Here is a 13,860-nt window from a genome sequence, read left to right as displayed (position 1 = left end):
TTGCCAATAGATACAAAAAAGACATTTGACTGATTTTACTCTCTCATCAGATAGAACCACTGAAGGCTTAAGAAAATATTCACACAAATAGAAGTCTTAAAAGGCCTTTTTAAATATATCTGTAATGATTCTCCACATTAATATATAAAAGGCATGTAAGTAATACAAGGCAGTAGTTCCTTACCAGTCTACAACCTCCTTTCCTAGACCAAATGAAAGTGGTATCTCTGGGCCTGATATTTAATCTACACTCTGCTCCTGTTGTGTGTATTTGTGGATCCAACTTCTTGCCATCGAGAAAAGCAGTCAAGAAAATTCAGGGAGGCTGTATGTTCCCTCAAAAACATCTGTACCAACCTAAGGCGGATTTCTTGTGAGATGTCATACAGTGCTTAATCCTGAGATAGATTTTGACCTCATTCTTGCATGTGTCTTCGCATTTAGACTGTATGACGCTGCATGGTCAATAGATTGTGTTCTCCTTTAACCAATACATTTCCTACTAGCAGTTTCCAAAAGCATTTCTGTTAGTATTTTGCTTTTGTGCCTGCTCTAGAGTGTTCTTCAGAGTTTGGTCAAAGCCACAGAATTACAGTTTAGGACTATATCAACCAAATAAAGAGTGCACTACTCTTTACGTATTGCAATAGGCCTGCAACTAAAAGATATTGCAAGACTGCAATTGCAGTTTAAGACTTCTTGTTTTAAGTATTTTTAGGAAAGGAGTTGCCAGCCTTGGTCAGTAACAGAGGCTGTATGAGAAGGAAAAGGAGCATATAATACGATTATTGGTCCAGGTCTGTGCATGAAATCAAGGCAAGCTGGGGCAGCTATGGGATGTGGATCCTTCATCTCACTCCAGTATTCATCAGTCACGTCAGCCTCCATGGATGCTGCAGCTGTCATCCTTCTCTTGTAATTTCGTATCACCTATTTTCTGGTGTAGAATAATACATAGATAAATGTGCTGTGATGCTGTCCCTTCCTTCCAGATGCAGCAGTTCCTCCAGTAAAGGATCTTGGTGCATCAAAAATGCCAGCTTACTTAACTGTCTTGCCTGAGGTGTTTTCCACAATAAACAGCTCTCCAAAGCCTTCTCCCTCCTTTAAAAAAAAAAAAAAAAAAAAAAGGTGAAACGTACAGAGGATATTCAGCAATGTTCTTGAGTACTGGTGCTCAAGAGAAATGAGCCAGGATAATCATGAGAGGAAAATCCAACTAGTGGGTGAGGAAGGAGTTGAAAAAAGAAAGGAAGGAAAATAGTACATTGTTCAAGCTGGGCAGCATTTACTCTGAACCAGTTTCTTGTTTTTTTTCTAAAAGGGAGTGCGAGAGGGTGGGTGGCATGCCAAGCTACCTCACATTTCCATCTAGCTGTAGGGGTGGTAGTGGTGGCCATCCTGTTAACGCGTCTCTCTTCTCCTCTCCCAGAGCACGCCCTCCACCAGCTCCCCCTCATCACCCACAGACCGGGGCGTGCGGACCACAGCGGCATTGCCCTACACTGAAATCCCAGAAGAGAAGCCGCCCAGGTGCCTGCCACATGCTGCTGAGTTGAGGGCTCCCCAGACCCACCTCTTCAGCCACCTCCCGCTGCATTCGCAGCAGCAAGCCAAGGCACCCTACAGCGTGGTACCGGTAGGGGGGCTTCAGGTGGTCCCTGCCGGCCTGGCCACCTACTCCACCTTCGTGCCAATTCAGGCAGGGCCAGTGCAGCTCACCATTCCCGCTGTTGGTGTAATCCACCGAACTGCAAGCACCCTCGGCGAGGTGGGTTGTGCTGCTTCCAGCACCACCACGAATCCCATCGGGGTTGCCGAAGTGAACAGCGTCATGCCATGTATTCCCATCGGCCAGATCAATGTGCCAGGCATCCAGGGTCTCAGCACGCCCAGCTTGCAGCCTCTTCCACCCCTCAGCATGGAGACAGTGAACGTCTTAGGCCTGACAAATACAAACATAGCCCCCCAGATGCGCCCTCCGGGAATTACTCTGAATGCTGTGGGCCTCCAGGTTTTGGCTACTAGCGCTTCCCCACAGGGCAACCCCAGCCCTCAGGCACACATCCCGGGCTTGCAGATACTGAACATCGCCTTGCCTGCCCTCATCCCTTCCGTCAGTCCGGTCAGCGCAGACAGGCAGGGAGCCTCTGAAACACCAGCCATGGGCAGCAAAGCTGGTGACGTTCAGCAAGAGCCGGCTCCTGCCAGCTTTCCCAACATCAGCCAGGTGGCCAGGGCTGCTTCTCCTCAGGTGGTTCCCAGTGGCCAGCGGTACAGTGGGAAGAGCCTTGCAGAGCCCGCCTCTGCGAGTGACTACGAAAGACTGAACGAGCCAGGGAAAGCAGATGCTGAAAAGACTGACCTCGCAAACCATGTCAAGACAAAGTGCAACATCTCTTCGGTTCAGGTCAAAAGGGCTTCCCCAGCAGAGCCCTGCTTAAAGGTGAATTCTGATGTTTTGAGCAAGTCCCCGGTCCATCAAACTGTCTCTCCAGATAGACAGGTACACAGGCCGACAGCATTGTCCCGGAGGCAAAATATGGTGCAGTTTAGCGATGGCAGCAGTGATGATGAGGATAGACTTGTAATAGCAACCTAGTTTTTGTTTTCCATTGTGTTTATTTTTTTTATAACACAGGTTTCTTTGCAAACCGTCATTTCCTTAAAGCACATTTTTCTGACACAAACTCATTACTAATCTTTGTGCAATCATGAACTCTTGACCAATAATTGTTGTTTCTTGTCAGCTCCAGCCATTTTTGTACATGTTGTACAGACAATTGTGCCTTTTTGGAGTTTTATGTTTAGAAACTTGTACAGATTGTTGAATATATATATATAAAATATATATATATAAAATATGTATATTAAAACCAGGTAGTTGCTTGTGTTTAGTAAGTAAACATCTTATGTCAGATAAATAAAGGATTAAATTATATGTTGCACTGTTAAATGTAAATTTTTATGGCTGTGGAACAAAGTTTCTGTGTACAGATCTAGTATGTAAAACTTCATATTTATTGTATCCATATTAGTCTTGGAAAAGGGTCTGTCCATCTTTCTTGTGTAACACAGTAGCTTTAAACTTCAAAGAGAAATACCGTATCTGTGTTATGAAATATTACAGTAAAATTTTGTTTACTGACTTTACCATTGCTTATGTTGTACCTTCTTGATGCAGCCTACTAGGTGGAGAGGCCCTCGATTCATTCATTTTAGTATCATTCAAGTTGCTTGCAGCTTGAAAGGATTTGGCAATGCTATATGCCCACATGATTTCATCTGCCATAAGAGAAAGAGTTCATTCTTCAGGCACTTGGATCAAAACCTTCCATTTCAAAACATCCGGCAATGATGAAGTGGGGAGGGAATCCTTCAACTTTCTGTACAGTGAGCATCCATCTGCCCCATTTTGTCTTTTTCATAACTGAAATTTTAAAACTTCCCTGAGGGAAAATAGCAAGAGGGTCAAGATGAAATATTTTTCATTTGTAATCTTGAACTATAAAGCCATTTTTTATTGAAATTAAAATATTGTTAAGCAAGAAAATAATAATTTTGTGTGTTCTTAATTGCAAAACCTGCCATGATGTTGGTTAAAATGACACTTGCTGTATTAAGGATTTGGCATTACGAATTACTATCAGCTTCTGATAAGACTTCATTTCAGGTAGTCTTAATTTACAGCTATACAAAGTTAATTGCTCTCTAAATATGGCTTTGTCTTATTCGGGGAAAAAAAAAATGAAATAGAGTTTTTACGCATACAATTAACATGCCCTTATATCAGCAAACTCATTATTATGGGCATACAAGGCATGGATGGATCCCAGAATAATGCAGCTGGAATTCTGTTTTCACACAGAATACAATTTGAAGTTACCATGACATTTTTAATGGGTTCAGCTGCTCCAAGAGAGAAGTCTGACATTTTGTAGGGCCACACATCCATGGAAGTTTCATTTTGATCTGGGGTTCATGCTGTAATTTTCAAATCCAGTTGTTTTTTCTGCTATGCCCTAACGTTGCATTCTTGCAGAAGTTTATAAAACCAGTTTTACAAACAAGTTCCAGTAGAAAACTCGAAGATGTAAATTAAAAGCAGGATCACCTTTGTGAAAATAACAAGGATGAGCACACACAAAACAGCTGGAGGAAAAGGGTGGGAAGCAAAGCTTGAAAACATCAGGAATGAAGCTGAATGTGAGCTGGGCTGTGTTGTTCACAGAATAACTCCCATATCCAGCTCAAAGAGGTAATTCATACCTCATATCACTTGTATTCAAGAACAGCAACATTCAAGATCCCACCTTACTTTGGCTTTTGTACTGTACTCATGTTGTACTCATTACATTATTCCATTACAGTGTGTTGTAAAACTGTAGGCGATGTTGAGTGAGTTTATTAACTTTCAGAAAGAGCACTTCAGGACCAGAAAATCATTTATATTACTGTTATTATCATCCAGTTGTACTAGTCCAGCAATTAGAAATGCACGTACTAGAAAGGAGAAATTACTCTTGTTTCAGACATGAATGTTCATATAACTCCTGATTGTGTGGAGCCTCAACTCACATTGAAGTTAGTGAGGGTTAAGAGTACTCAGCACCACACAGCATTGGACTTCAAAGTTGTGAGTGTCGTGCGTGCAACCAATGTAAAATGTCACTGTGCTTTTGTATGTTATTTTACGTGTGTAGTGATGTCAACATGTCTTGCATCATTATCATTTATACCAAACGTGAAATTACCTCAACCAGCCAAAGTTAAACAAACCCATTGCTGCATTACATATGCTTTGAGAGCCTGCAACTGACTTGTGCTAGTGGAACCAAGTGAAGGTTTACTGTTAAAGAACTCTAGAAATTTGCATTCGTTTTAGCTTCTTTAAAATGGACACATACCTGCAAACTAGAACTATGCTGATTAGTTTCAGCCTGTTTGTCTACAGAATGAGAGGTTTACAGCAATGTAAAACTATCTCCAGGAATTTTAATGCTATCACAAGAGTTAGTATTTCTCTGAATTTTATAAGGAAGCAGTGAGAAAGAAATTGCTGTTCCACATGCCCTGAAGTCCTGATTTTACTAAGCATTTAGAAACTCTGGAGATTTGCTGTGTATACATCTTAAATATTTATTTGACTAGCAATTTTGTGTGCTTATGTTCTAAGTTTTAATTCCAGGAAATACTGTACTGGCACATAGAGGCAGACAAATTCAACCTGGTGAATCAGACTATCTACATGTTTCTCTTTTCTTTCTAGGTGTTTTGAAGACATCAGGTCAAGAGATGGAAGCAATATCTTGAAGAATAGGAATGACAAGACAATGGATATGTCATAATGAGGAAAGTTATGACGTGTGTCATTTGGTAAGTCAACAATAATAAAATAGAGCGAAAGGACCAAGAGACTTGGTACTAACTGATAGTGAACAATCACCACACTTCACCAGGCAAAGCAGATGAGCCAGAATTTATTTGTAGCAGTATCTCCACTAGCAATGAAGATGAGCAGGTAGCTGCACATACCTCTTCTTTTTCAAATGGAGTGGGAGGACATCATACTTTTCTAGAAGATAGGTCTTTGTCCTCCTGAATATTGTACAGTTTCCCTTCCCTCACATATATTTGAAAATGAGCATTCATTGTCATGCCTCTACAGCATTGGGCAACAGGAAAAAAAGACTAGGAGTATGACCAAACTGGAGAGAAGGCTACACTCCCTACCTCTCATCCATCAGTGCCTTCCACTTCGTTTTAATAATGTGTGTAACCAACATCTATACTGTACATCAGCACACAGAGGATTTGCATTGAGGATTTGCATGTTAACTGCATTGACACAAATCTGGGAACATTGTGTTAGCAATTATATTTTCAATCCAAATTAATTCTTTTTTTCCATTTTAAATTGTACTGCATCTTTGTTTTCTTGTTTAGAGTCATTAGTGGTGGGAAACTTACACTCCCCTTGCTGCAGGGATCCTTCTGCTTGAGTCAGTAGCAAATAGCTCAGAGATTTGCCAGTGCAGGATTAGGCTGCTCTTCAGATGGTGTAAATTATCACAGCTGAATTGGAGTAAATAGCACAGGGGCTGTTTACTCAGGGATCAATTTTTAAGGACTGTCAGACACCCTCTGGCAAATACAGCACAGCTGTTCAAACATGAAAAGGCCAGGGCAAGTGTTGCTTCTCTGTGTACCCAGGCACAGTCTGGCATCATCACACAACTTGTTCTCATCAAGGGGCTGTAAACAGGCTAAAGTCTGGGCACAAGTACAGCTACATTAAGGACATAGCATGGTAACCTTCTGTGAGAGCCCTCCCTAGAAAAAGAATCAAACAGTAGTGTGTAACTCTCCTCTTTCAGCTTGGTTTGCAATTGATTTCTCATTGCAGGATGTGATGTTTGTTGGTAAGGTCATTATCTGATTTTGAAGGTGTCTTGTTCCTTTGCTGTCCATGTGACAGCATTGATTTTGGAATAGGTACTCTATTAAATATGTCCACATTCTGCATTTGGGCTTAATAAGCTACAGCATGGCCTACCTTTTGCTTCTTAGGACAAGACCTAAAACACAGACAACCACTTTTGTTTTAACTGGCCTTAGATCTCTTGGTCTATATAGCGTTACATCCCCAGATATAAATCCCAGCCTCTGAGCCATAGTTCAAATAAAATAAACTTGCTAGGTGCAGGGGTGCTGTGGCTGTATCATTTACTGTTCTAGTTTACACTTTTGCACCTTTCACATTCTCAAATAACTTACTGTGTAGCTTTTGGGTTGATGTGAATTATGCCCTGAGGCCAGAGCAGCACACATTTGGCCTGTATCAGCCAGTCACCCATCAGAAAGTCTGTGAGTAGTATTTTGCACCCACACAAATTCAAAGGCACATCACATGCATTTCATCTCTGATTGCATACTTTGGCTGAGCACCACCTGGCTGACCCCAAAAACAAACACATACTGTGTCTTACGCTCAACTAAACATGTTCTGTATTGGTTCTTAATATACAGATTTATCTTGCCTTGACTGTACTGACATGTATCTTAAACAGAACATAAAATGAATTTAATTATACGTCTTTTTCCAGAAGCCCTCATTTTTGCAAGATAATCTTAAACAAGGTTTTATAAACACTTCTGTTTAAACCTGTAAATTGCCCGTCAAACACATGTTTAGCATGGGGACGGTTTCATCAAAACAGAAGAAAAAAGAAAAAGATCAGTTTTAGCATGAGTGACTTGCCATAAGCCAGGGAAATCGAATAATCTACAAGTAAGAGTACTTGCTCAAGATAGCCTTCGGCTGATTTATCCAACAGGCTCCTGCTTCTGTTGCTTTTGAAAGATCTTCTGAGATCAGTAGCAGGGAATCCTTACATTGCTTTCAGGATTTGTAAGATGAACACTAGGTGTCATCCATTGTAGACTGTTGTGGTCCGTCTCTAGTTGTGAACATTAAATTATGAATGTCTTTATGGCTGGAATTGTCACGTCGTAAATAATTTTCCTTTGGCTAGATGGGGTCACCATATGTATGGATGACCATTTTCAATTATATACAAAATATCAGAGATTTGATCACATAGAAACCATTTATGGGTTTTATGTTGAAGGTGAGACCACAGTCAAAGGTTTGGATTGCTAACATAACATTGGATTGCTAAATATTGTTGGCGGAGGATAAAAACAGGCTACTTTAAAATACTTCAAACTGATTATTAGATAACTTTAAGTGGAATGTTAGTGGGTGGATGAGCAAACAGCAACAAGGATGTAACAGCATGTAATTATTTGATTTGATGTTCATGTTTGTTCCAAAAGTGCTAAATAAAAATAATAAATAAATAAATAAATAAATAAATAAATAAATAAACATGGCAGAGATGTTACTGGTGTTTTCTTTGCTCCTCCACTTCTCCTCTCTACGCAGACCAGACTACTCAACATGTTAGGAGGTGGGTGGTTATTTGCAGATATTCCATGTTAGACCTAAGGAAACCATACTAACTGAAAGATGATGAGGCTTTACACATTCCTAAGTTTCAGTCATGGAAAGAAAGCTTGTCCTAAGATCAGTCAACTGGATAGGCATGCTTAGTTTTCTTTGGTAGTAGTAGGCTTGTTTTCCCCAATAAGGTCAAATACTAAGACTGGTTTGGTTTTGTGGCTGTGCTCTGTAGTTTATTGGAAATCCGTTACCATGCATGAGGCATTTATGCTGGCAGTAGGCCAGCTGAAAGCTGTTTGTAAATTCAAATACCTCTAGCATACCCTCTTTTTGTTAAATTAGGTGGTTAAAACATCCTTCTTGTACTTTAGAAGTTGCACCTAAACCAGCTGCAGGGCATTTGACTGCAAGATTCTTTTGTGTTGTTCCCCATATACCTTACAACTGGATTTCTTCTTCTAAGAAACAAAATATTATATAGCAGAGGTGCCAGTTGCATCCCTTAGATAGCAGCTCTCTAATAAAAGGAAGCATGTGCAAGGCAGGGACCAACAGGCAAGGGAGCAGCATTGCCATGTACATTCACCAGCTCCCAGGAGCACAGGGTCACCATGCATCAGCTGTGATTTTCCCCTTGTCAGGAAGTGCCAGGCAGGTGCAGTGGCAGCCTTTTTCAGAACAGTGCGAAAAGCCTTCTGAAAATCTGTCCCCAACATCTGGAAGTATGCAGCTACCAACTTCTCGTGGGAGGCTGAAGCACGTTAGTGCTGTGCAAGCTCTCCCTGTCAGCCAGGGTCTGCGTAGTAAGGGAGGTGGTGCCTGCAGTAAGTGGGCACCCACTGAGCTACACCTCATTTCCGTGACCTAGCTTACCCAGCTGCAGGCACTTGCTGGCAGAAATGTAGCTATGATACAAGAAAGGAGAGCGCATCCAGGCTGCAAGACAGCAAGCTGCTGGGGAGCACTGCACCAGGACCAGGCACAGGAAGGCAGCATCCTGTGTTTCAGCCCCATTGTGCAGTGTTAGGTGCGTCTCTGATTTGCAGAAACAATCCAGGAGCCAGAGCAGAAGCAAATGTTGAAAGATTGGCTCTTTGCAAAACAAATATCAATGTTTTAATCTGGACACCAGACAGTTTTGCTCCTCCAATAGATGAAGTGGGTGGTTCAGAAGCCATTTTTGAGGCTTGGAGGTTTCAGTTGTATTTCTTTGTTTATTCCCTTACCTATAATCATCTCTGACTCTCTCTTATTTACAGTGTTTCAGAGCAAGAGCTCACACACCTAATGCTGATTTAATTCTGCTGGACTAGGTAAGTGGCTCCCCTGTGGATATCCTGTTCTCCTGTGAATCATCATTCCTCCTGGCTATGTCCTCCACCTCAGTTCAAAGACCCAGGATGTATTAGGTATGAAGACATAAGACAGCGCAAACAGATTAGCAAAGATACACACAAAGAAATGCATCCCAGCTTCTCTCTTGTGTGCCTCTGAAAACTGGCATGGTCAACACAATACTAAGCCCTTGTTTTACAACAAACAATAGAAAGGAAAAAAAAGAGACACTTTGGAAGTTGTTTAGTTTACCCAGAGTTTTCTACAAATTACCTTTTCTAAGTATTTGCAGTTTTGTACTTAATTCTTCCTCACACTTGGAAAATCTTTAGGCTAGATCTACATCTGATGGACAATGGCATCTGCAAGCTTCAGCAGAGCAGCACTACCAGCATCAGCAGAGGACTTGGTACTACTACCCATTTAAGTATTGAGCCTTGCCAACAAACACACAAATTAAAGGAACATGAAAGCGTGTGGTCTGTTTGTTTCGAGTTTATACACTCTGTTGTATTCTTGATGGTTTTATTCAATTTTTTTAAGCTATGCGAACAACTGAAAAAAATCTGTACCAGGGAAATGCTGAAACTTAAAGTTGTGAGGTCAAACTAGATTATTTTAATAGTCTCTTCTACCTTCATAATCTTTGAACACAATTTTGAGCTGATAAGTCAGTTAAAGTCTCTATTTCAGCAGTGTGTTTTACCTAGAAGATTGCACAAATAATTATTCTTTTACAATTTTGAACCTCTTTTTTTTTTTTTTTTTTTTAATTGAATTTTGACCTCCCCTTTTAAATGGGTGCCTTTTAATCCTTAGGTTTAAGAATAAGAGCAGTGCTTGATTTAAGATGGCAGACAATGTTCTTGGACAGTGAGAGAGACTGTTTTTGTAGGAGCATTTGGACTGTGTTTTTCTAAGTTTTTCATTTGTACTGTGTTTTTCTAAGTTGTTCATCCTGTTAGTGGAAATAGCTGTAATGAAGGACCAAAGTGCTGTCATTTTTCTGTCATTAAGTTCATATCAAAGGGTGATAAAATGTGCTGCTCTTACATCTTCAAGTGGATTGTGTCAGTCTTTTATTACGGTAATCAATTGTAATTAGCAATGCACTGAAAATGACTGAAAACATCATTTTCCACCACTGGAGAGAAAAAGGGGGTTATTCAATCTGGAAGGTGGTTTGTAGTTGCCAATTAGGCATGCCAGAGCATATGCTTGAACCTTCACTGTGGACATAGTATAACACACCCAAATTCCTCCCTGTCATTTCATCCAGGACAGTGGTGAACAAGATGAGGGCTGCTAGCTTTTTAATGGATGCTATCCAGTTCCTTAAAGCAGTTCCAGCTCCAAATTCACCCTATTAGGATGCACACTTACTGAGTTAATTTTGCGTTTAGTGTTTGTGCAACAATGACAATTGACAGCCTCACACTGGAGTAATGACAAGGCAATAAAGCTGTCTGCATGATGATGGTGCTAAACATGGAAAAATCAAGCTAGAGCCAACTTTGCCTGTCCCTGTTGAATATCTTGTGACTTTCTGGTACCAACAAAAAAGGGAGCCAGCTGGGATGGGGATGGACTTTGATGATTTGGAAGATGAGGGAGAATACTTTTAAAATAATTCATTTTCTGGCCCAAACGAGATAAAACCTAGTCTCAGTGTGGTCAGGAGCAGTCTCCTTCTGCCTGCAGGATGGCTAGGATTCCACATGTGCATTTTTAAGGCTGTAGCATGGACAATATCTGAGAACAGAATGTGGCTATTTCTGGCACAATGGAGGTTGCAGTTAATGACATGGGAATGTGATTTTTTTTTTTTCTTTTTTTTAACCTGGCATCGCTCCTTCAAGCAAATTAATGTTTGATACATTTGCATTTCTACATATCGTTAAATCAGATGCCTACTGCAGGACGTAAAGGTTATGTCTGCTGGCAAAACTAAATCCTACTAATGCACTTTTCCTAACACACTGAGGGAATTTGGAGTCTCTCCGTTTGAAGCTGACTTTGTATTTTGACTAATTGCTTCTGGTAACAGTTAATAGCATTCTGTGTGAAGGTATTTCATCTGCTGACAGCAGATTGATGAAGGGACACAGTTCACGTTTCCAAAGGGAACATCAGGAAACACATTACCAGCTTCATTAATCTGTTAATAATAAAATTAAAGTACAAATAAAATGTGAAGAATTGGGTTCTGTTGTGAAAGTCACTTTAACAGGAGGCTCTGAATAAAGGTCAAAACAAACTCTGATTTCTGATGTGTTCTAATAGTAGAATCAGAGGAGAGCATAGTAGAAGCACTGTAATTAATCTGGCTATACTGTAATTGTCCCCAAATGATACAGAAAGAGTTTGACAAGTGATTTTTTTTCTCCTTGAGAACATTTACAAAACCTGGAACGCAAATCTTTGTCACACAACATTTAAGTGTTAATCCAATTACACAGGAAGCTTTCAACAACATAGGTACAGGAGACAGGCAGATTTTCCCTGCCTATGTATTTCCAGCTGTTAATTCAGTTGAATCTCAAATTCACCCAGCAGGGGCAAAAAAAAGAGAAGACTCCGTGAGCAGTTCTCCTGGCAGCAGTCACAGAAGTGAGCCTGACAGCAGAATAAGGCTTGATCAAAGAGTCAAGAGACCAGATCAGACATTCCTTTTCTTGCAAGGATGGCGTTGGCTTGCCGTCTGCCCTTGTGACAAATGAAAACAGTGTAAAACTGTGCACAATCAGCTCACTGTCTGTCACTTTTAAGGATAACTCCCAAGCCTGTCAGGGCCCTGCACATCTCTAACATCAGCCTTCCTAGCCACATCCTAGTTTAGCACAACAGCTTAGCCTAGCTTTGGCACTTGAGTAATCGTGCTAGGATCTTCAGCTCATATGGCAAAACAAAATGCTAAGAACAAGAAAACTGTGTTAATGGGTTCTGTAGGAAAACCTCCAATTCATCTACAGTCCTGCTCGCTACAGCTGAGCAATTGCCCCACAAGCAATCAGTTGCAGAGCATAATTTGGGGACGCAGCTGCAAGGAGTGGAGGGCTTCCTGCAGCCTGGCAGAGTGCAGTCTGCTGGGAGCACCTGAACTGAAGGCATGCTTATTAGGGAGCCCAGCTAGGCAAACAAATACATAAACATGTTAACATGAGGTATTTGAAAGGAATGGCTCATTAAATCAGGCAGGATGGCTGTATGGAAAACTGATAGCTCTATTTTAAAAATCAGCAGGCTGCCCTTTTGGTATATGCAAGTCAGAATGAGCCTGTATAGACTTTCTCTCTTCTGGTTATTTGAGGGATAATTTTGGACCTCATGGAGAGCAGATTTCCAGCGTGAGAAGCACCATGTGGAGTTAGTCATGTCAGCAAAGAGGCTAGGGGAGGAGGGAGGACGTGCTTGTCTCCTGGTCTCAGAGAGGAGTTTGCAGCTAAACGTGGGATGTGTGAACACAGGGGAGAGGAATTACCCGGTGTTGATGGGCTGGGGGCCTGGGAAAGGCAAGAAGCCCAGAGCAAATGCCCGTCAGTGCAAGAACACCCATAGCTGGAAATCAGAGCTAAACTGGGCTTAGAGGCCAGGAAATTAGTGGGTTGTGTAGTGGGTAATTAAGCACCGAAGCAGAGTATGGGAGGGAGCCAAAAAGCAGCCTGCTCTGGACAGTTACCTTCCATTAGCACAGAGCTGTCAGAGGAAGGGGCAGGACAGTTTCACACAAACATGCAGATTTTTCACTACAACATGTAGTGAGAATCCTCATGCTCAGGAGTACCAGCCTGACTCTAACTGCTTGCTTTATGCTCAGTTTCACATATAATATTTATTGGCCATCAACATCAAGTTAGCTCTCTAATCCATATTCTGGAGGTTGGAGCGCTGGAAGTGCTGCTATCCATATCTTGGATTCATGAAGAGCCAAGTTGTCTGTGTCTGGAGGAAGATTTTCAGCAAAGTGACAAAAGGCAGATTTCATCTGCAGCTGCTTGGGGAGCTGGCAGTTGCCTGATTTGAATTTTGTTAGCTGAGGACTCTGCTGCCTTCCACCTCTACAGTCAGAGCTCACAAAGCACTCACAGCTCCTACTAACAGGTTATTCCATACCTCCTCCTGTTCCCATTTCTTCTTGCTGTTCCTTTTCCTACTCTTCTGGAAGGGGTCTCTCATATAGAGTTTAATTCCTTAAAATCAGGGGACTTTTTGCCAAATTTTAACCAAAAAATCTCTCTCAGAAAGTTCTCTCTGACCATGCAAAGACCCCCAGAAATGTATCCTAGGCATTGTAGAGCAAAGCTTTTTTACTATAGCATTTGTGAGAGTTAGTTCATCAGATAGAGAGCCAAGCTGTTTTCTGGGGCACATGCTGCAGGGCCCTTCCCACTGAGGAGGTGTGGTGGCAGGGCCACCAGGATCAAAGAGGCTCCAATGCCAGCAGCACAGCATGACAAGAACCCTGGGGTCTGACGCAGATCAGCCCCTGTCTCACAGGGCATCCTCTCTATGTAATTCAATTGCACTGTGCTTCCCTTTCTTACATGTCATAGTGGACT

At 41.5% G+C, this 13,860-nt stretch overlaps 1 protein-coding gene across 6 annotated transcripts in view; it reads left to right on the top strand.

The window, feature by feature from the left end:
* The window catches only part of HIVEP1 (HIVEP zinc finger 1), a 116,577-nt gene extending 105,017 nt beyond the window's left edge, over positions 1-11,560 (top strand). For 4 of the 6 annotated variants that reach the window (XM_035316107.1, XM_035316106.1, XM_035316105.1 and 1 more), the window contains exon 9: positions 1,433-3,660. In XM_035316107.1, coding sequence (XP_035171998.1) covers positions 1,433-2,602 — 1,170 coding nt within the window. In that variant the 3' untranslated portion in view covers positions 2,603-3,660. Of the gene's footprint in view, positions 1-1,432; positions 3,661-5,269; positions 5,377-9,225 lie in introns of those variants that run through there. The other 2 variants (XR_004747856.1, XR_004747854.1) reach the window with 2 other exon arrangements.
* Positions 11,561-13,860: the final 2,300 nt, after the last annotated feature.

This window comes from Oxyura jamaicensis, chromosome 2, assembly GCF_011077185.1.
Source record: "Oxyura jamaicensis isolate SHBP4307 breed ruddy duck chromosome 2, BPBGC_Ojam_1.0, whole genome shotgun sequence".
NCBI lineage: Eukaryota > Metazoa > Chordata > Aves > Anseriformes > Anatidae > Oxyura > Oxyura jamaicensis.
The sequence above is the reverse complement of the archived record's forward strand: the minus strand, read 5'-3'. Positions and strand labels throughout refer to the sequence as shown.